The sequence below is a fragment of the Scyliorhinus torazame genome, chromosome 3 (genome assembly GCF_047496885.1).
Source record: "Scyliorhinus torazame isolate Kashiwa2021f chromosome 3, sScyTor2.1, whole genome shotgun sequence".
NCBI classification, from domain to species: Eukaryota; Metazoa; Chordata; class Chondrichthyes; order Carcharhiniformes; family Scyliorhinidae; genus Scyliorhinus; species Scyliorhinus torazame.
In genome coordinates, this window is record NC_092709.1 from 207,091,483 (window position 1) to 207,117,631 (window position 26,149).

At 48.4% G+C, this 26,149-nt stretch overlaps 1 protein-coding gene across 4 annotated transcripts in view; it reads left to right on the forward strand.

Moving 5' to 3' along the window:
- The window catches only part of cep135 (centrosomal protein 135), a 215,817-nt gene that overhangs the window by 129,549 nt on the left and 60,119 nt on the right, over positions 1 to 26,149 (forward strand). For 3 of the 4 annotated variants that reach the window (XM_072496792.1, XM_072496793.1, XM_072496795.1), the window contains 3 exons: positions 11,215 to 11,358; positions 12,492 to 12,569; positions 23,642 to 23,793. In XM_072496792.1, the coding sequence (XP_072352893.1) occupies positions 11,215 to 11,358; positions 12,492 to 12,569; positions 23,642 to 23,793 (374 nt within the window). The remainder of the gene's footprint in view (positions 1 to 11,214; positions 11,359 to 12,491; positions 12,570 to 23,641; positions 23,794 to 26,149) is intronic. The other variant, XM_072496794.1, reaches the window with a different exon arrangement.

A 26,149-nucleotide genomic window follows, 5' to 3' on the forward strand; every position in this document is an offset into this window, starting at 1 on the left:
TACTTTCCATTGTCTCTGGTCTCTGCGGCTGTAGAAATGATCTCCGGGGGCGGGGAATCTTTGGAAAGGATAGCCTTCTGGTCCGAACGTGGTCTACATGTTTGCGCTGGAGACGACCCTGGGCTTGCACCTGGTAAGATATAGGGCCCGTTTGGCAAAAGAGTACACCAGGGACCCACTGGGCACCCCCAGCAAAATTTTGAACGAACACTGGGTCACCGGGTGCAAACTGCCGAATTGGCCGATGCCGAGAAAAACCCTGTCCCTGTCGTTCTTGTGTGCGGCGTACTTTTGTGCCAATGTCCAGGAAAACCATACTAAGGCGGGTGCAAAGTCTCCGGCCCATTAGGAGTTCTGCGGAAGCTACCCCAGTCACCGCATGGGGGGTGGTCCTATACGTAAACAAAAAGCGAGCCACTCTCGTGTCCATTGACCCGGAAGACTGCTTTTTTAGGCCTCGTTTGAATGTCTGCACTGCGCGCTCCCCCAACCCATTTGAAGCCGGGTGGTAAGGGGCAGTGTGGATATGGCGTATGCCGTTCATCTTCATGAACCTCGCAAATGCCTCACTGGTGAATGGAGTGCCTTTATCCGTGACCAGCACCTCGGGGAGGCCATGTGTACTAAAAGACAAACGCATCTTCTCAATTGTTGTGCCTAGCATCTTATGCACCTCTAGCCATTTAGACTGGGCATCGATTAATAAAAGGAACATGGATCCTTGAAAAGGGCCAGTGAAATCCGCATGCAAGAGCGCCCAAGGCCGCCCTGGCCATTCCCAGTGATGTAGGGGCACGGCCGGCAGAAGCTCCTGATAAATGGAGCAGCTTTGGGCCACCTTCTCAATGTCGACGTCGAGGCCTGGCCACCAAACATAACTCCGGGCCAACATTTTCATTTTGGTCACACCGGGGTGCCCATTGTGCAAGTTTCTTAGTATTAGCTCCTGTCCTTTTTCCGGGACAATCACACACGTCCCCACAAGAGGATGCCGTCTTCCACGCTGAATTCTGACAGCTTGGAGGAACATGCCCGCAACTCGCCTGGGAGCTGTCTATGCTGCCCACCATACAGGACTATGTGCCGAACCTTTGACAGGACTGGCTCCGTCTGGGTCCACTCACGGATCTGTGATGCCATGACAGGCAAGGTGTCCATAAAATTTAGGGTTGCAACCACCTCACCGGTCGTGGGGGTCGACATGGGGCCGGTCGATAAAGGCAATCGGCTCAGTGCGTCGGCATTCGCTATCTGCGTTCCTGGTTTGTGCTCCAGAGAATACTCGTATGCAGCGAGCAACAAAGCCCAGCGCTGGATCCGTGCGGAAGCAATAGGCGGTATTGGCTTATCCTCTCTGACAAGTCCCAGCAGAGACTTATGATCAGTCACTATAGTGAATTGGCGGCCATACACATACTGATGGAAACGTTTCACCGCAAAGACCATTGCCAGGCCCTCCTTCTCGATCTGCGCTTATTTCTTTTCCGCTGCAATCAAAGTGCGGGAGGCGAAAGCTCTTGGCCCCGTTCTCCATCTTGTGGGAAAGGACGGCCCCAATACCATACGGGGATGCATCTCGTGACGAACAAAGGCTTTCCAGGGTCATAGTGGGTTAGTAACCCAGACGACGACAATTGTTGTTTTACCCACCGGAAAGCGGTTTCTTGCGGCTGACCCCAAACCCAGGTGTGATTTTTCTTTAGCAGAAGATGCAACGGGGGCCAGCGTAGTTGCCAGATTGGGGAGGAACTTCCCGTAATAGTTTACAAGGCCGAGAAAAGAACGAAGATGTGAAGTGTCAGTCGGGGCGGGGGCCTGTTGAATCGCGCGCATCTTCTCTGCGACGGGGTGCAAACCTTCGCGGTCCACCCGATAACCCAGGTAGGCTACTTCCTTCACCTGAAAGACACACTTTGTGCGACGAGCACCTGAGTCAACCCTCCAGAAACTGTTTGGAGGATGTGCTGCCACTGCAAGCGCAAATGGCGCAACCAGTCCCGACCCAACAGGCTGGGCCCATGGCCGCGCACCACGATAAGTGGGAAACGCCCCTCCTGGTGTCCATAAACAACAGGGGTCATCGTAGTTCCTGTAATGTCCAGTGGTTCCCCCGTGTAGGTGGCCAACCTGGCCTGTGAGTCGGTTAATGTAAGGGTCTGTATACCCTGCTTGATGCGGTCGAATGTCCTCTGGGTGATCACTGAGACCGCTGCGCCAGTGTCCAACTCCATCTCGAGCGGGTGACCATTGACCCGTACTGTCACCTTAATGGGGGCCACACGGGGAGCTGCCACACAAGGCAGCTGCAGGCAGTCGTCCTCCGTCTCCACGTCCTTGGGAGTAGTCGCCGCAGGTTAATCCACATGGTAGGTACGGCCCCTGGGCTGGTCCCAGTTTTCGTTGGAACGACGGCGCCTCTGGCGCCCCTAGGACCGACGTCCGTGACGGGGTCAGCGCCTTAAAGTCTGACACGGACATGGCTCCTCATCCATTGGTTCTGGAGAAGGCTCCCTTCGGGGAGGAATGTCCGACGGCCACTGGCATCGCTCCGGACGTCGTCTCACCCAAGGTACCGTAGGAGTGCGGGGGGACATTTTCGGACGGAAGGGGTTGCTCCCCAAGGCATGCACTTCCATTCCCTGTATCTCCTGCATTCCCCGTTCTGCGCTCTCGGGACAATACTATTTGAATGGCCTGTTGAAAAGTCAATGTTGGCTCAGCGAACAACTTTCTCTGGGTGGCTGCATTGTTAATACCGCAAACCAAACGGTCGCGTAACATTTCTGACAAGGTCTCACCATAGTCACAGTACTCCACAATCCTGCATAGCCTGGATAGAAAATCGGCAAGGGATTCTCCTGGGGTCCTCTCAGCGCTTTTAAACCAGTGACGGTGGACTATCGTGGACAGGGCTGGGTTAAAATGCTGCCCCACCAAATTTGCAAGTTCCTCAAACGCCTTGGTGTCCAGTGCAGCTGGGTACGTAAGGCTCCTAATCACCCCAAACGTATGCGGGCCGCAGGCGGTGAGCAATATGACCACCTGTCGCTCGTTTTCAATGATATTGTTTGCCCAGAAATAGTAACGCATCCATTGTGCATACTGGTTCCAACTTTCCAGCGCAGCATCAAAAACATCCAAACATCCGTACAGAGGCATGGTATAATAGAAAACAACTTCCAACCTGTATCCAACAAAAATCCAGGGAGGTGGCTTCAGCAGTGTAGACAGCTATTCACTTTAACTCTCGTCGCCAGTTTTGTGAGGGCCACGAAGAATCCAGCATGCGTTTCAAGGATACATTTATTTACAATAACACTTATATATACATAACAGCAGCAAGCTCACTTGCTGCTTACTCCTTCCTGCTAGTTCCAAACTGGCCAGCTTTATTTATACAGGGAGTCTGCTAATAATTTCTCCGCCCCCCTCATTGGGGAAGCTCACTCCCACAGGATTGTGGGATTGTCATTAGTCCCCAGCCAATGGTAAGCAGGCATGTTATAACAAGTATATATTGCTGTGTTAGTTGTCTCTATTAAGCTAGGTGATTTAAAAGGTTATAATGTCAAGTATAGATGTCATTAATAAAATATAACCTGTGAAATGAAAAATGAAAATCGCTTATTGTCACAAGTAGGCTTCAAATGAAGTTACTGTGAAAAGCCCCTAGTCGCCACATTCCGGCGCCTGTTCGGGGAGGCTGTTACGGGAATCGAACCGTGCTGCTAGCCTGCCTTGGTCTGCTTTCAAAGCCAGCGATTTAGCCCTGTGCTAAACAGCCCCTGTGGAATTCCATAGTCCTGACTTTTTTGGGGCAGTACAAGTATCACCGTTGGAATGTACGTGGTCAATGTTTACTTGTGCTTGGATTTTCCAATCATGCATGAACACAGTAGGAAAGAGAGAAGAGCACGATTTGCACTTCACAACGTGACGTCTGGCCGTGTCATGATTTTTAAAGTCTTTTTCGTTGCCAGTGCAGTCTTAATGGCCGTAAAGTTTTGTAAAGGTTTTGTGATTCTGTATTATTTTTGAAGCAGGTCCAAACAGCATAAACCTTTTTGGAAGCTTTCCAAATAAGAAGTTGGAGGCAATGTCCTACAATATGTGTTCGAGACCTGCAATTGCTGAAAGGAACAGACATTATCATTTTTGTAGCAGAATGCATAACTAGCTGATTTTAAAACACAAAGCCGAGAGTAGGGGTAAAGGGTATTTATTCAGGGTGGCAGAAGGTGTTCAGTAGTGTTTCACAAGGATCGACACAGTAGCAAACATGCCTAACCTCTCTGTTGTTTTCCTCATCATGCTGTGCTTTAATAACTTACTGTTGATACTGTGCCTTTACCTAAAGGTGCTGCTGAACTTGCATCCTTCCTTGCATTCACCTTGCAAAATCCTTGGTTAGAATATAATTGCTGTTGTGCATTTCATCTGTAGGTTATCAAATCAAAATATGCTTTTTTTCATTATTTTTCAAGAATTTTGCCCACAGTATCAAAGACAGCTGCAGCAGATTTGAAATTTGGAAAACTTGTGTTTGCCTCATCCAGATCTCTGCAACTATACTTTACTTACTTTAGTGTGCTAGGGCACTTTGGAATACTTTGTGGCACAACAATATATGTAGTCCTTTATTCATTCACAACTCTAATTGTCCTTGAGTCTGTGGTGGTGCACCACTTTCTTGAACTATTGCAGTCCATGGAGGTACATACACAGTGCTATTAGGGAGTGGGCTCCAGGATTTTCACCTAGTAACAATGAAGGAACAACTACATGCTTCCACATCAGGATGGTGTGAGACTTGGAGGCAACTTGCAGGTGATAGTGTTCTCATGCATCTGCTGCCTTTGTCCTTCTAGTTGGCAGTGGCCACGGATTTGGAAGGTGCTGTCAAAGGAGCCTTGGTGATTTGCTGCAGTGCAAACACACTTCTGCCACTATACCAATGGTAGAGAGCATGACTGCTGAAGGTAATGAATGAGGTGCCAATCAAGCAGACTGCTTTGTCCTGGATAGTGTTGAGCTCCTTGAGTGTTGTTGGAGCTGCACTCATCCAGGCAAATGGAGAGTATTCCATCATGCTCCTGACTTTAACCTTGTAGGTGGTGGACAGGCTTTGAAGAGTTCGGAGGTGAATTACACACCACAGAATTCCTAACCTCTGACCTGCTCTTGTAACCAAAGTATTTTTATGGATGGTCCAATTACATTTGTGGTCACTGACCTGATGTTGGTGATGGTGTGAGATTCAACAATGATATTGCCATTGAATACCAGTGGGAGGTGGTTAGACTTTCTCTTCTTGGAGATGGTCTTTGCCTGACACTCGTGTGGCATGCATGATACTTTCAACTGAACTGCACATCCTTTAATGTTGTCCAGGTCTTGCTGTATGCAGGCACAGGCTGCTTCATTATCTTAAGGAGTTTTAATTCTCAGCAACAAACAGCTTCGCCTCTGATCTAAGGATGGAGGGAAGATGATTAGCAGCTGAAAATGATTGGATCTAAAGAACTATTGCAACAATGTCCTCGGGCTTGGACAATTTGCCTCCAAAAACCACAACCATGACCACCCTCCTTTGACATGGGTATGACTATAGCCAGTCTATCCCAGGCACAGGTGGCAGGTTTCCATTTCTGAACGGTTATGTTTTTGGAACATTCTAGGAGCTTTGATCAATTTTCCTGATGCTAGCCCATAGTTTACCTGATGCATCAAACTCATTTTCACAACTCACCACTATGGAATTTCAAATCGCAACCTGTTGTGCTCTTGATGTCCAAGTCAGGTAGAATTGGCAAAAGCCCTGTAATTGGAAGGATGAATTACTTGGTTCAAATGACATCTCCACACCCTATTTACCCATATACTCATTGCTCCCTATCCTCCTCCAGAAACTACAGATAGGCAAGAATGTCCAGTGAAAACCTATTTTAACTTCACAGTTTTGACAAACATCTCCAGATGGGCAGCAAGATGCAGATTTAAGGAGGTCTGAATTTGCTTTAGTGCTGAAACAAAACATTGTTAATAAGCATCAAATCACCCGGTTATCATTCAGCTACCAACAGATTCCCCTTTAAGAATGAGGATGAAGTGGCCTACTATGCAGCACCAGTTTATTTAAAATTGACACAGCACTTGCAACACTTTCTGACAGTGTGAACATGTTACAGGACTGTAATTTTGAGAGTGCATGATAAACCTAGTCCTTGCCTGGTGTGGAGGTTCTCAGCACTGTTGGAACTTCCTTTGCTAATTATGGTGTGCTTTGGGTGCACAGCATGTCTTATACCTTTGTTCCCTTGCACCAAAATGCATCAGTAATACAATGCTATGCATTGTACTATTAATATCAACTACATTTATGTAGTGTCTTTAATATAATGAAATCTTCGAGGCACTTTACACGGGCATTATGAAACAAATTACAATGTAGAATCGCAGCATGGTTACAGCAGAGAAGGAGGTATTTAGCCTGATGCTAAGCCATATAAGCAGTTACTTGATCAGATGACCAAAGTTTGGTCAAAGAGGTAGATTTTAATGAGTATCTTAAAGGAAGAAGGTGAGATTGAGAGGTTTAGAAAGGGAACTTTGGAGCTTAGGGCCCATACAACTGTATCGTGGCCTCCAATGGTGGAGCAATTAAAATCTGTGATGCGAAGAGGTCACATTTAGAGGAGCGCAGATATCTCAGAAGTTTGGGGAGTTTTTCAAAATTCATTTATGGGATGTGGGTGTCGCTAGTTAGGCCAGCATTTATTTGCGCATGTTGCCCTTCAGAAGGTAGTGGTGAGTTGCTTTCTTGAACCGTTTCAGTCCCTGAGTTGTAGGTACACCCACTCTGCAGTTCGGGAGGGAGTTCCAGGATTTTGCAGGGCGGTGAGTGACTTAGAGGGGAACCTCCAGGTAACCTCCCCCTCGCACCACCCCCCATGAGTCCCTTGATGTTCTTAATGCCATTGCCAACGACTATAGCCAAGGCAAACAAAATTGGGGAAAGTGGACATCCCTGCCTTGTCCCCTGGTGTAACCTGAAATATACTGATCTCACCCGATTCGTCCGCGCACTCGCCACCAGTGCCTAGTATAGCAACCGGACCCAGTCCACAAATCCCTGCCCAAACCCAAACCAACCCTGGACCTCCCAGAAATATTCCCACTCCACCCGATTCTCTGCGTCCATGGCCACCTCCACCTCAACCTCGTGCCCCTCTGAAGGCATCATAATTACATTAAGCAATCTCCTAATGTTGGTTGCCAAATGCTGCCCCTTAATAACCCCCATCTGGTCCTCCCCTATTACCCCTGGGACGCAGTCTTCAATCCTTGTGGCCAGGATCTTCGCCAGTAGTTTAGCATCCAAATTTAACATGGAGATCGGTCTCTATGACCCACAGTTTTCTGGGTCCTTATCCCGTTTTAATATGAGGAAGATCAACGCCTGTGACAGCATTGGGGGAGCACTCCCAACTCCTTTGCTTCATTGAAGGCCTTTATCAACAGTGGTCCCAACACCCCTGAGAACCTCTTGTAAAATTCCACCGTGTACCCGTCCGGTCCCGTGTCTTTGCCCAATTACATCGCCTCCAGCCCCTCTACTACTTCTACAAGTTCAATTGGGGTCCTCAAGCCCTCTACCAGCTCCTTATCAGCCTTCGGAAACTTCAACCCTCCCAGAAACCGCCTCAGCCCCACTTCCCCAGCGGGGGTTCTGACTCATACAATTTGCTATAAAACTCCCTAAACACCCCATTCACCCCCGCCGGGTCCAAGACTGTATTCCCACCTGTGTCCTTCACTTTCCAAATCTCTCTCGCCGACTCTTGTTTCCTCAACTGGTGCGCTAACATCCTGCTTGCTTCCCATACTCGTATACAGCCCCTCTCACCCTTCTCAACTGCTCTACCGCCTTACCCGTGGATAACAGCCCAAATTCCATTTGCAACCTCTGCCGTTCCTTTCGCAGCCCTTCCTCTGGGACCTCTGCATATCTCCTGTCCACCTGCAGGATTTCTTCCACTAATCTTTCTTTCTCCACCTGCTCTGCCTTCTCCCTTTGAGCCCGAATCAAAATAAACTCCACCTTGACCACTGCCTTCAGTGCCTCCTAAACCGTACATGCCGACACCTCCCCGTATCACTAATTTCTACATACCCCCGGATGGCCTTCCTCACCCGCTCACACACCTCTTCCTCTACTAACAATCCCACATCCAGCCTTTATTGCGTGTGCTGGGCCCCCTTTGTTCACTTATAAATTCACCCAGTGAGGTGCATGGTCCGACACCACTATTGCCGAATACTCGACAACCTTCACCCTGCCAACAAGAATATCCAACACGAAGAAATCAATTTGGGAGTACACCTTGTGCAAATGGGAGTAAAATTAAAATTATTTCGCCCTTGGCCTCCCAAATCTCCACGCATCCCCCCCCCCCCCAAACACACCACCACCATGTGCTCCATGAACCCCCAAAGCTCCTTTGCTATAGTAGACACCCTCCCTGACCTCAAGCTCGACCGGTCCAGTCTCGGATCCAGGGCCCCCCCCCCATAATCAGTCAATGAGAGTCCGGGTCAGGAATCCTCCCCAGCACCCACCTCATAAATTCCACATCTTCTCAGTTCGGGGCATAGATGTTTACCAACACCACCGGCATCCCCTCCAATTTCCCACTTAACATAACGTACCTTTCCCCAGAGTCAGCCACTATATTTCCCACCTCGAACACCACCCGCTTATTGACCAAAATCACCACACCTGAATTTTAAAGTCCAATCCTGAATCAAATACTTGCCCAGCCAATCCCTTCCTCAGCCTAATCTGGTCCCCCACCATCAGGTGAGTCTCTTGTAGCATTGCCACATCCGCCTTCAATCGTTTTAAGTGTACGAACGCACTTGCCCTCTTGATTGGCCCATTCAATCCTCACAAGTTCCACGTGACCAGTCTGGACGGAGGGCACCCTGCCCCCTGCCGCCTCTTGGGCCAGCCTCCGGCTCACGTCCCACACCTGCCCTGGTCCGCCTTCAGGCGCCCACCGTCATCGATCCTCCTCCTGTTACACTTTAAAAGTCCTACCCCTGTTAGTACTTTCCCCCCCCCCACCTCCTCCAAATCCCCCAGCAACAACCCCTGCCCCCATGCCCCCACTAACCTTCTACTCGCCTCCCACTGCGCTTCCGTGATCTATCCCGCCCAGCTATCCTGGCCGCCCCCGCCCATGGCGCACGGCATCCTTCTCCTCACTAATTCCCCCCCCCCCCCCATTCTCTAGCAAAGAAGAGCAAACCTGAAGCAGAAAAAGAAAGAAATGGCCCCAAACACAAGTTAACAGCAGCATCACAGCATCTCCACCAAAGTTCAAGGTCCACCTTCTCCTGCCAGTCCATTGTCTCTGACAAATTCTACTGCCTCCTCCACCAATCCAAAGTACAATTCCCAGCCTTCGTAGGTCACCCACAGACGTGCCAGGTACAGTAGCCCAAACGTCACCCCCTTGTTGCAGTGGGCCGCTTTGACCTTGTTTGTAACTCACTCTCCGCTTGGCCAATTCTGCACCCAGGTCCTGGTACACTTGGATTTCACTGCCCTCCCAGGTGCAGTGCCTCGTCTGCCTGGCCCACCTCATAATTTGTTCCTTGCCCAGGAAACGATGCCACCGCACCACCATCGCCCTCGGCGGCTCGTTCCCCTGCGGATTCCTCATTAGCGCCCTGTGCGCTTGGTCCACCTCCAAAGGTCGTGCAAATGCACTCTCTCCTAGCAGCTTCTCCAACATCCTCCCCACATACGCGCCAACACCAGCTCGTTCACTCTCCTCCGGCAGGTCCACGATCCTTATGTTCTGCATGCGTGACCAGTTCTCTAGGTCTTCAACCTTTTCCTGGAGCCGCCTCTGCTGATCCTGCATCAGCCCCATCTTTGCTCCTGACCCTCAGCTCCATACACCAGAGGGTCAAGCTCTTCCACTTACTCTCCTGCACCTTTTTTCTGCCTCACATCCACCTGTTAACCGGGGAAAAGGTCCGAAAAAACCGCCACGAGCAATGGCCACCAAATGTGCGACCACTCACTCCATGGCCACCACCAGAATCCCCTTCAGCCGTTTGTTAATATCATCTGGAGTGAATCGTTTGGCTGAAGACTGACATCTGTGACGCTGAGGACCTCCGAAGGGACCAAGATGGATCATACACTTGGCACTTCTGGCTGAAGATTGTTGCAAATGCCTCAGGCTTGTCATTTGCACAGATGTGCTGATGTCCTCCATCATTGAGGATGGGGATATTTGTGGAACCTCCTCCTCCAGTGATTTGCTTAGTTGTCCATCATTCAAGGCTGGATGTGGCAGGACTGCAGAGCTTAGATCTTATGCTTTTGTTGTGGAATCGCTTAGCTTTCTCTATTACTTGCTGCTTATGCTGTTTGGCACACATGTAATCCTGTGTTGCAGCTTCACCAGGTGGACCCCTCATTTTTCGCTATGCCTGGTGTTAATCCTGGCATGCTCTCTTATACTCTTCATTGAATCAGGGTTGATCCCCTGGCTTGGTGGTAATGGTAGAGTGGGGATATGCCGGGCCATGAGGTTGCAGATTGTGGTTGAATATCATTCTGTTGCTGCTGAAGGCCCACAGCACCTCATGGATGCCCAATCTTGAGTTACTAGATCTGACCAATGTCCATCCCATTTGGCACAGTGGTAGTGCCACACAACACGATGGAGGAGATTCCAAAAATAGGGAGAGGTGAGGTCCTGGAGGAATTTGAAAACCAGTATGAGAATTTTAAAATCAGGATGTTGTTTAACCATCGGTTGGTCAATGTAGTTCAACAAGCACAGGAATGATAGGGAACCAGGACTTGTCAAAAACAAACTTCTGCAGATGCTGGAATCTGAAACAAAAACAGAAAATGCTGGACAATCTCAGCAGGTCTGACAGCATCTGCAGAGAGAGAGGGGAGCTTTGACAAAAAGTCCTCAGACTCAACATTAGCTACCTTCTCTCTCCACAGATGCTGTCAAACAGGACCTGTTAGTTAAGACACAGATAGCAGAGTTTTGGATTCTCTCAAGTCTGTCAGTTATGGTGCTGACCTATAAATAAGCTTCATTTGAATTATTTGTAATCTGTTCTGTTACAAAACCTGATTTGTTTTTCCTACTTGCCTTAAATTGGAATTACTTCTAGAATCAAGATGAGTTGAATAAATTAAAAAAGGAAGTGCTAATAGCACCAATCTGCCAAATGCGTATGGGAGAAGAAAGAGATGAAGCTAAAGCAGATGTGAAGAGAATGGCAATCGAGAAAGAGAATTTGAGAGACAGAATGAAGGTATTAAATTAAATAACACCTGAGAATGACTATGTGAAACAACCTTTTTTAGTATTTATTTTTAAAATTGTGCCAATACCTGTTTTTGAAACTGTTTAATTGTTGAACATTTACTGCCACTAGAGGGACCTATCCTCCCATAGTGTACAATGCAATTTTTTCACATGTCAGTTTCACCTAATTATCATCGATTTGCCTGCTCCATTGAATGTATCTGTAACAGCGTTAATTTTATTTTGCATGGGTCTCTTTATATTTTCTCCATGTTTCATAGTTTTTTTATTCCATTAAACTCCTCCGCTTTGTTTTCTGATCCAAAACTTTAAAATACCAAGCATGTTACAACTGGGGCCATTGGAAGATTACATTTTTATTGTGGATGCCACAGACCATTCTGCTCTACCACACCTGCTCCTCACAAATATTTTTCACTGTCACTGATACTCCAGAAACTCTGTTGCACATTCGGAATGAGAATTCCTAATTGGCAGCCTGGATTTGAGGGGAAAATGGGCACCGGATTGAAATCAGACCTTGAGTATTGGAATGAAAGTATCCTGACCTTAGAGGTGGTTGATGCAAGTTCTTAGTGGGAAAGGACCCTTCAAAAAATGTCCCCTTATTTAGCAGTGATTGACAATCTCCTTCCTGATTGTCAGCATGATTAATAGGAAGTGTCATATCATAGCAGTTTTGAGGCTGAGGCAAATTATGAAATGAAATGAAAATCGTTTATTGTCACAAGTAGGCTTCAAATGAAGTTACTGTGAAAAGCCCCTAGTCGCCACATTCTGGCGCCTGTTCGGGGAGGCTGGTACGTAAATTGAACCGTGCTGCTGGCCTGCCTTGGTCTGCTTTCAACGCCAGCGATTTAACCCTGTGCTAAACCAGCCCCAGAGGAACCACCAAATGGTATATCTACCATACATCCCTTTGATACTGACAGAATATGATACCAAAAGAACTTGTTAAAAATAGAAGTGTTTTGAAGTGGAGGTATCTGTTAAGTATCAGCAGTTGCCAATGACTGATTAGATTTCAATGATTAACTTCTTTCTGAAATGGAATAATTAAAAGGTTGATTTCCTAGAGTGTGCCAAATTGTAAGCATTTAAAATGCATTTCTTTACTAGAACATCCTTGAAACAGCGGATCATAACACAAAACAGATGGAAACACAGATCTCACAGTTAGAAATTAAAACCTGTGAAGTAAGTATCTCAAGGCAAGCAATCTTAATGATCGTTTCATGGAGAACCTAGATACATTTTGTAGTCCGAATACTTCAATACAGAATTTATGTTGTGCAAGGCCACTTCGAAAAATATCTGTTGAGTAGAGTGATGTGTGGTTGAGAGTAACTAGTATGTAGCACGATGGCACAGTGGGTTAGCCCTGTTGCCTCACGGCGCCGAGATCCCAGGTTTGATCCCGGCTCTGGGTCACTGTCCGTGTGGAGTTTGCACATTCTCCTCGTGTTTGCGTGAGTTTCGCCCCCACAACCCAAAGATGTGCAGGCTAGATGGATTGGCCACGCTAAATTGCCCCTTAATTGGAAAAAATGAATTTGGCACTCTTAATTTTTTTAAAACAAAAGAGAATAACTAGTATGGACAGCATTGTGGCACAGTGGTTAGCACTGCTGTCTCACAGCGGCAGGGACCCGAGTTCAATTCCAACCTGAGGTGTCTGTCTGTGTGTGAAGTTTGCACATTCTCCCCGTGTCTGCGTCGGTTTCCTCCCACAGTCCAAAGATGTGCAGGTTAGGTGGACTGACCATTCTAAATTGTTCCTTAGTACATACTGGGTTTCTCAACCTCGAGACATGGCTAGGTTTCTCAGCCTCGAGAAAATAAAGTTTGCCTTAAGAGGGTCTACGCTAGGGTTCTCTCGGAGGTGGCAGCCGTTCGTCGACTTTCTCGGGGAAAATTAAAATGTCAGCAGCAGCAATCCGTGGGGGGGGGGGGGGGGGTGCTTCATTGGGATGGTGTGGGAAGACTGAGTAATGTCTAATTAATTGTTATTGTACATTCTCTTTTTGCACTGTGTTAATGTTCACTCTAGTTTGTTTTGTTATTATTGTGACTACTGTTTTATTATGAAAAATTCGTCAAAACCTTAAAAAAATACTTTTTTTTCAATGTACCTTCGTGTCCAAAAGGTAATATGGGGTTACAGGGATAAGGTGGGGGAGTGCCTTGGTAGGGTGCTCTTTCAAGAGGGTTGGTGTAGACTCGATGGGCCGAATGAACTCCTTCCACACTGTAGGGATTCTATTAAAAAAAGCTAATGTAGAATGTGCCATGTACCAAAACAGCAAAATTGTAGAATGATCTTCAAAGGTTTTGAGGGTGACTTCCGGTTGCGGCGATGCAGAGCTAAGCCGCACAATTCGGCAGCTCCCGCGATCACGGACGTTTGGGCTCTCTAGAGGAGCCCCAACGGGAATTGTTTGAAGACGTTCCGTGTGGGAAGGGAAGAGTGAGGTCCCCCTTCACCGCTTATGGACCAGACCAGAAGCGAAACGGCCAAAAAAGTGGCATTGGAGCAGCGGGAGAAGCGAGGGAAGAAAAACAAAATGGCGGCGGCCGGGGGTAAAGTGGAATGCGGGCCGGAGCTGCAAGAGTTCATCAAGCGCTGTTTCAAGGAGCTGCGGAAGGAGATGCTGGCGCCTATCTGTCGGCGATTGAAGGACTAGGATGACCCAGAAGGCCCACGAGGTAAAGATCCAGGAGGTGCAGAAAAAAGTCAATGAGAACGAGGATGAGATCTTGGGCCTGGCGGTGAGGGTGGAGGAGCACGAGGAGCACAAGAGGTGGGCGGGATGATTCGAAGACCTGGAGAACAGGTCAAGGAGAAAGAATCTTCGGATCCTGGGTCTCCCTGAAGGAGTGGAGGGGGCCGATGCCAGGGCATATGCGAGCACGATGCTCGAGTCGATGATGGGCGTGGAGGCCCCTTCGAGGCCTTTGGAGCTGGATGGGGTACACCGGGTGCTGGCGAGGAGGCCCAAGGCTAACGAGCCGCCAAGGGCGATTGTCGTGAGGTTTCACCGTTTCACGGACAGAGAGAGGGTCTTGAAATGGGCCAAGAAAGAGCGGAGCGGCAGCTGGGAGAATGCGGAGATCCGAATCTACCCAGACTGGAGCACGGAGGTTGCAAAGAGGAGAGCGGGTTTCAACCGGACCAAGGCGGTGCTGCACCGGAAAGCATCGGAATGCTGCAGCCAGCGCGATTGTGGCTCACATACAAGGATCAACACCACTATTTTGAAACGCCTGACGAGGCTTGGACCTTTATTCAAACTGAAAGGTTGGACTCAAACTGAGGGTTTGTGAGGGTGGGGGGTTGTTTGATGTTTGTTGTACATAGGGTGTTAATCACACGCAGGAAATGTTCCACAGGCTGAGGGAGAGATGGGGATGGGGAAAGGGACTGGGTGAGAAGACCGTACGAGAAGGTGGGCGCTGGTGCTGGAGGGAGAGGAGGCTTGGGGATGGGGGAAATGAGACGAGGCCGCGACAGGAGCTGCGCCAAAGGGGGCGGGGCAGGCTTAGGAAAGCGCGGGTTTTTTTCCCGCGCCATGGAAGAAAGGCGGCGGAGGAGAATGGAGGAACACACACTGATTGGGAGATTCCCACACGGGGGCGCCAATGGGACGGCGGGGGAAGCTGGGGTCAGCAGGTGTCAGCTGACTTACGGGAGTGTTATGGGGGAGCAAAAAAGCTAGACACGGGTCTAGCGGGGAAGGGGGGGGAAAAAGGGTTGCTGCTGCACTGGTCAGAGGGGAATGGGACACGAGATGGTCGGGGCGGGGGTCTCCCGTCTGGGGGACTGGAGGGTGAGGGCGGCGCGGGCACGGGACTGGCCTAGAAAAGGAGATGGCTAGTTGGCGGTGCGGGGGGGGGGCCCAATCCGGCTGATAACGTGGAATGTGAGGTGCCTGAATGGTCCGATAAAGAGGGCCTGAGTGTTCGCGCACTTAAAGGGACTGAAGGCAGACGTGGTCATGCTCCAGGAAACACATTTGAAGGTGGCGGATCAGGTCAGGTTAAGAAAGGGATGGGTAGGACAGGTATTCCATTCGGGGCTGGACGCGACGAACAGAGGGGTGGCAATATTGGTGGGGAAGCGGGTGTCGTTTGAGGCCAAGAATATCGTAGTGGACAACGGAGGTCGATATGTGATGGTGAGCGGTAAGTTGCAGGTTGTGGGTGGTAATGGTAAATGTATACGCCCCGAACTGGGATGATGCCGGATTCATGAAGCGCATGTTGGGGCGCATTCCAGACCTGGAGGTAGGAAGCTTGATAATGGGTGGGGATTTTAATACAGTGTTGGACCCAGCACTGGACCGCTCCAGATCAAGGACTGGAAAGAGGCCAGCGGTGGCCAAGGTGCTTAGGGGGTTTATGGATCAGATGGGGGGAGTGGACCCGTGGAGGTTTGCCAGGCCGCAGGCCAGGGAATTTTCTTTTTTCTCCCACGTGCACAAAGCCTACTCCCGGATAGATTTTTTTGTTCTGGGCAGGGCGCTGATCCCGAAAGTGGAGGGAACGGAGTATTCGGCCATAGCCATTTCAGATTACGCCCCGCACTGGGTGGAACTGGAGTTGGGAGAGGAGAGGGACCAACGCCCGTTGTGGCGGTTGGATGTGGGACTGCTGGCAGATGAGGCGGTGTGTGGGAGGGTGAGGGGGTGTATCGAAAGGTACTTGGAGGCCAACGACAACGGGGAGGTGCGGGTGGGGGTGGTATGTGAGGCGCTGAAGGTGGTGATCAGGGGAGAGCTAATCTCCATCAGGGCTCATAGGGAGAAGATAGAGGGCATGGAAAGGGAGAGGTTAGTGGGGGAGATTTTAAGAGTGGGCAGGAGATACGCAGAGGCCCCTGAGGAGGGATTACTTAGGGAAAGGCGACGTCTCCAGACGGAGTTTAACATGTTGACCACAGGGAAGGCAGAGGCACAGTGGAGGAAAGCGCAGGGGGCGACATACGAGTATGGGGAGAAGGCGAGTCGGATGCTGGCACACCAGTTCCGTAAGAGGATGGCAGCGAGGGAAATAGATGGAGTCAAGGATGGAAGAGGAGCTACAGTGCGGAGTGCGACAAAGGTAAATGAGGCATTCACGGCCTTCTATGAGGAGCTGTACAGATCCCAGCCCCCAGCGGGGGAAGAGGGGATGAGACGATTCCTAGACCAACTGAGGTTCCCAAGGGTGGAGGAGCAGGAGGTGGCTGGTTTGGGGGCACCAATTGGGTTGGAGGAGCTGAGCAAAGGTTTGGGGAGTATGCAGGCGGGGAAGGCCCCGGGACCGGACAGGTTCCCGGTTGAGTTCTACGGGAAGTACGTAGACCTGTTGGCCCCGCTGCTAGTGAGGACTTTTAATGAGGCAAGGCAGGGAGGGACCCTGCCCCCGACAATGTCGGAGGCGACGATCTCTTTGATCGTGAAGCGGGACAAGGACCCACTGCAATGTGGGTCGTACAGGCCGATCTCGCTCCTCAACGTGGATGCTAAGTTGCTGGCAAAAGTGCTGGCTACGAGGATCGAGGACTGTGTCCCGGGGGTGATTCACGAGGACCAGACGGGATTTGTAAAGGGCAGGCAGCTAAACACCAATGTGCGGCGGCTCCTAAACATGATAATGATGCCATCGGTGGAGGGAGAGGCGAGATAGTGGCAGCTATGGACGCGGAGAAGGTCTTTGACCGAGTAGAGTGGGAGTACCTCTGGGAAGTGCTGCGTAGGTTTGGGTTCGGGGGAGGGTTTATTAGTTGGGTTAAGCTCCTTTACAGAGCCCCGGTGGCGAGTGTGGTTACGAATCGGTGGAGGTCGAAGTATTTTTGTCTGTACCGTGGGACGAGGCAGGGGTGCCCCCTGTCCCCCCCTGTTTGCAATAGCAATTGAACCCTTGGCCATGTCATTAAGGGAGTCTAGGAAATGGAGGGGGGTGGTCCGAGAGGGAGGGAGCATCGAGTGTCGCTCTATGCAGATGACCTGTTGCTGTATGTGGCGGATCCAGTGGAGGGGTTGGTGGAGGTCATGCAGACTCTAAGGGAGTTTGGGGATTTCTCGGGCTATAAACTTAATGTAGGGAAGAGTGAGCTCTTTGTAGTACAGGCAGGAGACCAAGAAAGGGGGATAGACGATCTACCGCTGAGGAGGGCGGAAAGGAGCTTTCGGTACCTGGGGATCCAAATAGCTAGGGGTTGGGGGGCCCTACATAAACTGAATCTGACGAGACTGGTGGAGCAGATGGAGGAGGACTTCAAAAGATGGGACATGGTACCGTTCTCGCTAGCGGGTAGAGTGCAGTCGGTCAAAATGGTGGTCCTCCCGAGGTTTCTCTTTGTGTTCCAGTGCCTTCCCATCGTGATCACCAAGGCCTTTTTTAAGAGGGTAGGCAGGAGCATTATGGGGTTTGTGTGGGCGAATAAGACCACGAGGGTAAGGAGAGGGTTTTTGGAGCGCAGTAGGGACCGAGGAGGGTTGGCGCTGCCGACTCTGGGGAGCTACTACTGGGCAGCAAATGTGGCGATGATCCGTAAGTGGGTGATGGCGGGAGAGGGGGCGGCATGGAAGAGGTTGGAGATGGCGTCCTGCAAAATAACGAGCCTGGGGGCGCTGGTGACGGCACCGCTGCCGCTCTCGCCGCCAAGGTACACCACGAGTCCGGTGGTGGCGGCAACGCTAAAGATCTGGGGCCAGTGGAGACGGCACAGGGGTGCAATGGGAGCCTCGGTGTGGTCCCCGATCAAGGGTAACCATCGGTTTGTCCCGGGGGGGATGGACGGGGGTGGCATCGGGCGAGGATTAGAAGAATGGGGGACCTGTTCATTGATGGGACGTTTGCGAGCCTAGGGGCACTGGAGGAGAAGTTTGGGCTCCCCCCGTGAAACGCTTTCAGATACATGCAGGTGAGGGCGTTTGTGAGGCGGCAGATGAGGGAATTCCCGTTGCTCCCGGCACAGGAAATTCAAGACACGGTGATCTTGGGCGTATGGGTTGGAGAGGGCAAGGTGTCAGCGATATACCAGGAGATGAAAGAAGAGGGGGAGGCGTTGGTAGAGGAGCTGAAGGGTAAATGGGAGGAGGAGCTGGGGGAGGAGATTGAGGAGGGGCTATGGGCTGATACCCTAGGTGGGGTTAATTCCTCTTCCTCGTGTGCCAGGCTTAGCCTGATACAATTTAAGGTGGTTCACAGAGCGCACATGACGGGGGCGAGGCTGAGTAGGTTCTTGGGGGTAGAGGACAGATGTGGGAGGTGCTCAGGAAGTCCAGCGAACCATGTCCATATGTTTTGGTCATGCCCGGCACTGGAGGGGTTCTGGAGGGGAGTGGCAGGAACAATATCTAAGGTGGTGAAAGCCCGGGTCAAGCCAAGCTGGAGGCTAGCAATATTTGGAGCAGTGGACGAGCCGTGAGTGCAGGAGGCGAAAGAGACTGGCATTCTGGCCTTTGCGTCCCTAGTAGCCCGGCGAAGGATCTTGCTAATGTGGAAGGAGGCGAAGCCCCCCAGCGTGGAGGCCTGGATAAATGATATGGCAGGGTTTATCAAGTTAGAGAGGATAAAGTTTGCCTTGAGAGGGTCTGCGCAGGGGTTCTACAGGCGGTGGCAACCGTTCCTAGACTATCTCGCGGAGCGTTAGATGAAGGTCGGTCAGCAGCAGCAACCCAGGGGGGGGGGGAATGCCTTGTGGAAAGGGGGGGGGGGGGGGCGGGGGAGGAGGGGGGTCTGCCTGGGGGGTATTTGAGCAAGATAATACATGAAAGATCTGGAAAACTGGCATGTACGGGAGGAATCCAATGTACAAAGTTCTGTAACATATCGTTTTACCATGTTTATATCTTGCTATGTGCGTTTTATTTCTATTTTGTTACGAGGGGGGGGGTTTTAAGGGTGAAAAATTGTGTTTAAAAACTTTAATAAATATATATATTTTTTAAAGGTTTTGAGGTTACATTGCAACATTTTGCGAATTGCTTTATAGAATATAGCCTCAATAATGCAAAATCTTAAATGATAATTAAAGTGAAGTGAATTGCTCACAACTGGAGAAGATATCACAGAATTTTACAATGCAGAAGGCCATATAGCCCATCATGTCTGCACCCCTCTCCAAATAAGCAATTAATTACTTTGTGACATTTTCCCACCTTTTCCTCAAAATCCAACACAATTGGTCCTTTTCAAATAACAGTCTAATTTCCTTTTGAATGCCCCGATTGAATCTGCCTCCACCACATTCTCAGGCAGTGCATTCCGGTTCTTTTTAATACTCCTTCATGGGATGTAGGCTTCATTGGCTAGGTCAGCATTTATTGCCCATCCCTAATAGCCCTTGAGAAGGTGGTGGCGAACTATCTTCTTGAATGGCTGTAGTCCATGAAGTGTAGGTACACTCGCAGTGCTGTTGGGTGCAAATTCCAGCATTTTGACCCAGCGACAATGAAGGAACCTCAACCGCTCGTTGCATGAAAATGTTTTTCCTGGTATCGATTTTGGTTTTTTTGCAAATTATCTTAAATCTGTACCCAATTGTTCTCAATCGTTTCATGAGTTGGAACACTTTTCTCCCTAGCTATCCTGTCCAGACCTCTCATGATTTTGGATACCTCTATCAAACCCCTCTGATTCTTCTTATCTCCAAAGAAAATTGTCCCAACTTCCAAAATCTATCTTCATAACTAAATTTTCTCATCCCTGAAATCATTCTTACGAATCCTTTCTTCACATGTCTTCACACCTTTCCTGAAGTGCGGTGCACAAACCAGGACACAATACTTTAGCTAAGGCCAGACTAGTGTCCTATTTAAGTTTGACATGACAAACTTGCTCTTGAACTCTTTGGCCTTAAAAATAAAGCGTAGGATTGTATTTGCTTTATTAACTGCAATATCCTTCCTGCCACCTTCAAAGACTTATGCATGTACATACCCAGGCCGTGCTCCAGTTGCCCATTTAGAGTAATATCCATTATTTAATAATGTTTCCATGACCAAAATGAATCATTTTTCTCCCCATTGAACTTCACCTGCCACCTGTCTCTGATGAATGTAGGAATTTCAGACCTATTATATCATAAGTATTTGGTGCAGTAAGGGTTAAAATCCTGGGTTAGTGTGTGTATGACTGCTGCAGCAGTGATTTCAATGAATCCTGGTTTAGAAGGTTTGGGAGCTCGGGATGCAATTAAAGCATCGTAAAAAACTTGGGCTAATGCAGTTGTGTTTGGATTAAAGAATTAATTAGTTTTCAGCTTGGTAATTAATGGGAGGAGTTATGGTGTCAGGCATTTTACTGAAAAGCAGTTTAGTTGAGTGTTAAATGGAGTTATGAGCAGAAGTCAAACATCTCCTCCCACTGCAGTTCAGTTAAAAGATATGGCTGTAGACAGATTAGCAATTTCTTTCCAACATGTCACCTGACAGAATCATTGAAGTCTGACACCAAGCCAGATAATAATAATAATAATCTTTATTGTCACAAGTCGGCTTACATTATCACTGCAATGAAGTTACTGTGAAAAGCCCCTAGTCGCCACATTCCGGCGCCTGTTCGGGTACACAGGGAGAATTCAAAATATCCAATTCACCTAACAGCAAGTCTTTCGGGACTTGTAGGAAGAAATGGAGGAAAGCAACACAGGCTCAGGGAGAATGTGCAGACTCCGCACAGACAGTGACCCAAGCCGGGAATCGAACCTGGGACCCTGTAGCTGTGAAGCAACAGTGCTAACCACTGTACTACCGTACTGCTCCAGTATAAGGACTTGGACAAAGAGAGTAAGTTTTACGGGAATGAGAGGCCCAAACTGGGAGATATCAGGAGGAACTTCCAGGCTTTAGGGCCTTGACAGTTGAAGGCTGAAGTAGAGCAATTAAAATTTGGGATGCACAAGAGACAAGATTCAGAATATTGATATTTCGGTGAATCCTGAGGCTGGAGAGATAGGGAGCAGTGAGGACATGAGGCGTTTGAAAGCCAGGGTGAGAATTTTATACTCATGGTACTGTTTAACCAGGAGCCAGTGTACATCAGTGAGCAAAGGAGAGATGAGTTAACAGAATGTGGTGCAAGTTAAGGAGAGTTTGAATCATCTAAATTTTACAGAGGGTAGAATGTGTGAGGCCAGCTGGCAATGCATTGGAATAGTCAAGTCCAGGAGTACCAAAGGGATGCCTGAAGGTTTCAGCAGCAGATGAACTGAGACTCACAGAAATTCATCCGTTGATGTATCCTCTCAAATCTACATTGATATGTTTACAGCAGGACCTCTGCTCTCCTCCCGCTTTAATTGCATCTTTACCTTCCACATACAAGAATCTCCTGAACAGCTTTGTCACTGAGCCTCCCAAGTTTCCATGCTCTAGACCTGAAGTTAGTGTCCTGATTTCTCTCCTATCTCCCCTCGTCCTCCGCCAGCTCATTTCGTCTCTGAGACCGTCTGCTCTTTACTCCCATTTCTTCTACTGCTGCTTACAATGAAAAGTCCTTTTTAAATCCTGTGGTAGCTGACACTGTCCATCTACCAACACACACTTTCTGGCTGAACTTGTCCTCTCACTGAACAATTGCTTCTTTAACATGTCTCATTTACTCCAAAACAAAGGTGTGGCTGCTGGTACCCGCATGGGTCCCAGTTTTGCCTGTCTCTTTATGGGATATGTGGAACATTCCTTGTTCCAGTCCTCCAGCCCCATCCCACAACTCTTTTTTTATTGGTACATCGATCACTGTTTCGGTGCCTCTTCATGTTCCCGTCTGGACCTGGAAAAATGTATTCATTTTGCTTCCAATTGCCACCCCTCTATCACCTTCACATGGTTTATCTCCGACACTTCCCTTCCCTTTCTTGACCTTTCTATTTCAATTTCTGGGCGTAAACTGTCCACTAATATCTATTACAAACCCACTGACCTCCACAGCTACCTGGACTGCAGCTCTTCAGACCCCACATCCTGTAAGGACTCCAGTTCCTTCGCCTCCATTGCATCTGTTCAGATGATGCCACTTTCCAAATGGTGCTGCTAACATGTCTTCATTCTTCCTTAATCGTGGTTTCCCACCCACTGAGGTCAACGGTGCTCTCAACCATGCCCGACCCATTTCCCGCAACTCTGCCCTCACCCCCTCTCCTCCCTCCCAGAACCAGGATAGGGTTCCCCCTTGTCCTCGCCTTTCACCCCACCAGCCTCCGTATTCAAAGAATCATCCTTCACCAGTTCCGCCAACTCCAGCATGATTCACCACCAAACACATCTTCCCTCACTCCCCCTGTCAGCATCTCGCAGGGACTATTTCGGGATACCCTCATTCACTCCTCCATCACCCCCAACACCTCACCCTGTTCCCACAACACCTTCCCATGCAATCGCAGATGGTGCAACACATGCCCCTTTACCTCCTCGCTGCTCACCATCTCAAGCCCTAAACACTTTTCAGATGAGGCAGCGCTTCACATGCACTTCTTTCAATCTAGCCTATTGCATTTGCTGCTCCCAGTGCGGTCTACTCTACATTGGAGAGGCTAAATGCAGACTGGGTGGCCGTTTTGCAGAACACCTCCGGTCCCTCCGCCAGCAGGACCCAGAACTTCCTGTCGCTTGCCATTTCAACTCACTCCTGCTCTCACCTCCACATGTCCGCCCTTGGCCTGCTGTCATATTCCAGCGAAGTCCCGGGCAAACTGGAGTAATAGCACCTCTTCTTCCGATTAGGCACATTGCAGCCTTCCGGACTTTGTGATTGTTACTAATAATGCATTATTCCTTTCTGACGTAACCTTTCGGCAATCTTTGTCTCAAGTTGGACTGTTTAGTGCCTGTGCATCCATTTGGTACTGACTGGCGTTTCCAAAGCAACATCCTTCTCATTGCAAAGATCACCTATTTCCATCTCTCCTCCAATCTTCACCCTTCATCTGTTGGAACTTTCCAAACCTTTGCCACCTCAGAACTGTTCCAATATTCTACTGGTAGCACCTGCGCTCCTTGTACTTATCAAAACCTCAGTTGCCTATATCTTATCCTTCTGCTCCCCATTCACCCTTGCTCTCATTGACCTACAATGGATTCCAGTCCTCCAAATTTAAATCCATCATAACCTTGTGTCTCTCTATCTTTGTCAACTTCTCCAGTCCTACAACTCCCTCATCCCTGAAACTCTTTTCCTGTAACATCTTATGCTTCTGAGCTCCCTTGTGGTTTTTCTTAACATTGGAAGAACTATATAACTGCAGATTGTTACAGTATATCTTTGTTTTTATTTTTGTGCAGCTTGATAATGAATGCTTCACCCTCAGGAAGAAATTAGCAACACAAAGGGAAGATATAGCAGCACTTGAGGAAAAGACCAAGTGTCAATCACAAAAACTCTTGCAGGCCAATGACAATGTTGCTCAGCAGAAGGCAGAGATGAATTCAATTAGGTTGGTGTTTTTTTGTGATATAATATTCATATAAGTTTGCAGAGTGGTATCGTCAGGAAACTTAACAGTTGACATCCTGTTCAGCATGCTGGTGGTGTGACACCTGATTCGCACAGTCAAGTGAGTGTCACTGTGAACAGCAATATGTTTAATAGTTAATCTGTGCCAATGCTCATGAAAATAAATTTGCTGGACGCTGGTTCGTGATGCAGAGCGAGGCCAATAGCGCAAGTTCAATTCCCGTACCGGCTGAGGTATTTCATGAAAGCCCCATTTTCTCAACCTTTCACCTCGCCTGAGGTGTGGTGGTCCTCATGTTAAATCACCACCAGTCAACTCTTCCCATCAAAGGGGAAAGCAGCCTATGTCATCTGGGACTATGGGGATCTGACTTCACTTTTACATAAATCACACGAATCCAATGATACTGTTCATAATACTACTTAGCGGCCCGGTGTCCCAGTGGTCACCATTGCTGCCTCACGGCTCCGAGGAACCGGATTTGATCCCGACCCCGGGTCACTAACTGACCCTGTGGAGTTTACACATTCTGCCTGTGTCTGTGTGGGTCTCATACTCACAATCCAAAAATGTGCAGGGTAGCTGGATTGGCCACGCTAAATTGTCCCTTCATTGGAAAATTAGGTACTTTAAATTCATTTTAAAAAGGAAAAAAAAATCATGAAACTACTGATCAATAGAGTTTTTAAAGTTTGTACATGTTTGTGCTGCTGCCAAGGCAAGCATTTACCATATTGTCCTTGAGATGGTGTAGTGAGCCACCATCTTGGACCGCTGCAGTCCATGTGCTGAAGGTACTCCACAATGCTGGTGGGAAGAGATTTCCAGGACCTTGACCCAGCAACGACGAAGGAACAGTGAGAAAGTTTCAAATCAAGATTGTGAGTTTGAAGGGTATATAGAGGTGGCGACAGTCCCATATGCCTTTAGCCATTATCCTTGATTTGTGGGGGATGTTGCAGGTTTGGGATGCTTTGGTGAATTATTACTAGGACTTTGTAAATGGCACACATTGCACTCTGGTGAATGGGCTGCTTTGTCTTGGATGCTGTCAATCTTCTTCAGTGCTGTTAGAATTACACTCATCCAGGCAAGTGGGGAGTATTCCATCATACTCCTAATTTGTGTCAAGGAGATGGTTAAAAGTATGACGAATATAAGAAATTGTCATGTTTTATATGTTTTGCAGTAATGTGTTAAAACCTGGGTTAAAATGCATACAGATTATGAGTCTGCTAAAGCTGTAATTAAGGGGTAGTAAAAGTGAGATAATCATTGATTTTTGCAGGTGAGGTGTTCTGCTGATAGAATATTGTTTACGCTTAAAGGACAGCTGGTGTGTAGAAAATGTATGAGGTGGAGGAGCCAGATTTGTCTGAGAAGTTGGTTCGTCCTAGGATTTGAATCTGAACAGAAGTGTTTCTGTTTTGGTCCTGCAAAGTTTTCTCTCCAAATATTCTGCACAGGGAAAAGCAAGTAGAAACCTGGTTGTTAACTTTATTCATGAGTGGTATTTGAACTATGTTGGTTTGCTTAATTGGAAAATGCAGAGGCAGGTTTAGGAAGTAAGTTAAAGTTTCTCTTTTACTTAAGATGTTTTGTAACTGTTAACTGTAAAGCTATTTCTAGATTTTTAATGTGGTTAATTCTGTGTAAAAATTAAAGTTTGCTTCAACATGAAAGTTACCAGTGGGTCAGTGTAATCACTCCTGTGGTGCATTAACATTTCCTCAGATCTTTACAAATTGAAAATAGTTGGGTTCTCATCTGGGATCCTAACAAAAGGCTTTGCGGAGTCATGAGATGGGGCCACAGTAAAAATACTGCTGATTCAATTAAGCTACTGGTCTGTGATAATCCCCAGTATATTACTGGTGGTGATTTGACAATGGTAATGCCTTTCAATGTTATGGGCAAGTGGTTAAACTTTCTCTTGTTCGAAATGGTCATTGCATGGCCCTTGTGTGGATTGGATGTTATTTTCCACTTATCAGCCCAAGCCTAGATGTTGTCCAAGTCTTGCTGCAGGTGGACGTGGATTGCTTATTATCTGAGGAGCGTATATGGAACTGAACACTGCAATAGAACATTCCCACACACCTTATGAGATGGAGGAAAGGTCAATGATTAAACAGCTGACAATGGCTGGGCCTACGACATGGCCTGAGGAACCCTTGCTGTGAGATCCTGGGGCTAAGATGATCAGACTCCAACAACCACAATGATCTGGCCCATTAAAGCTTATCAGCTAGTACACTAATTCTTTCAATATTACATGCAACAGCATTCTGAGTGTATACTCTTCCAGGGTAATCTGTGGTAGACTGGGCACTTT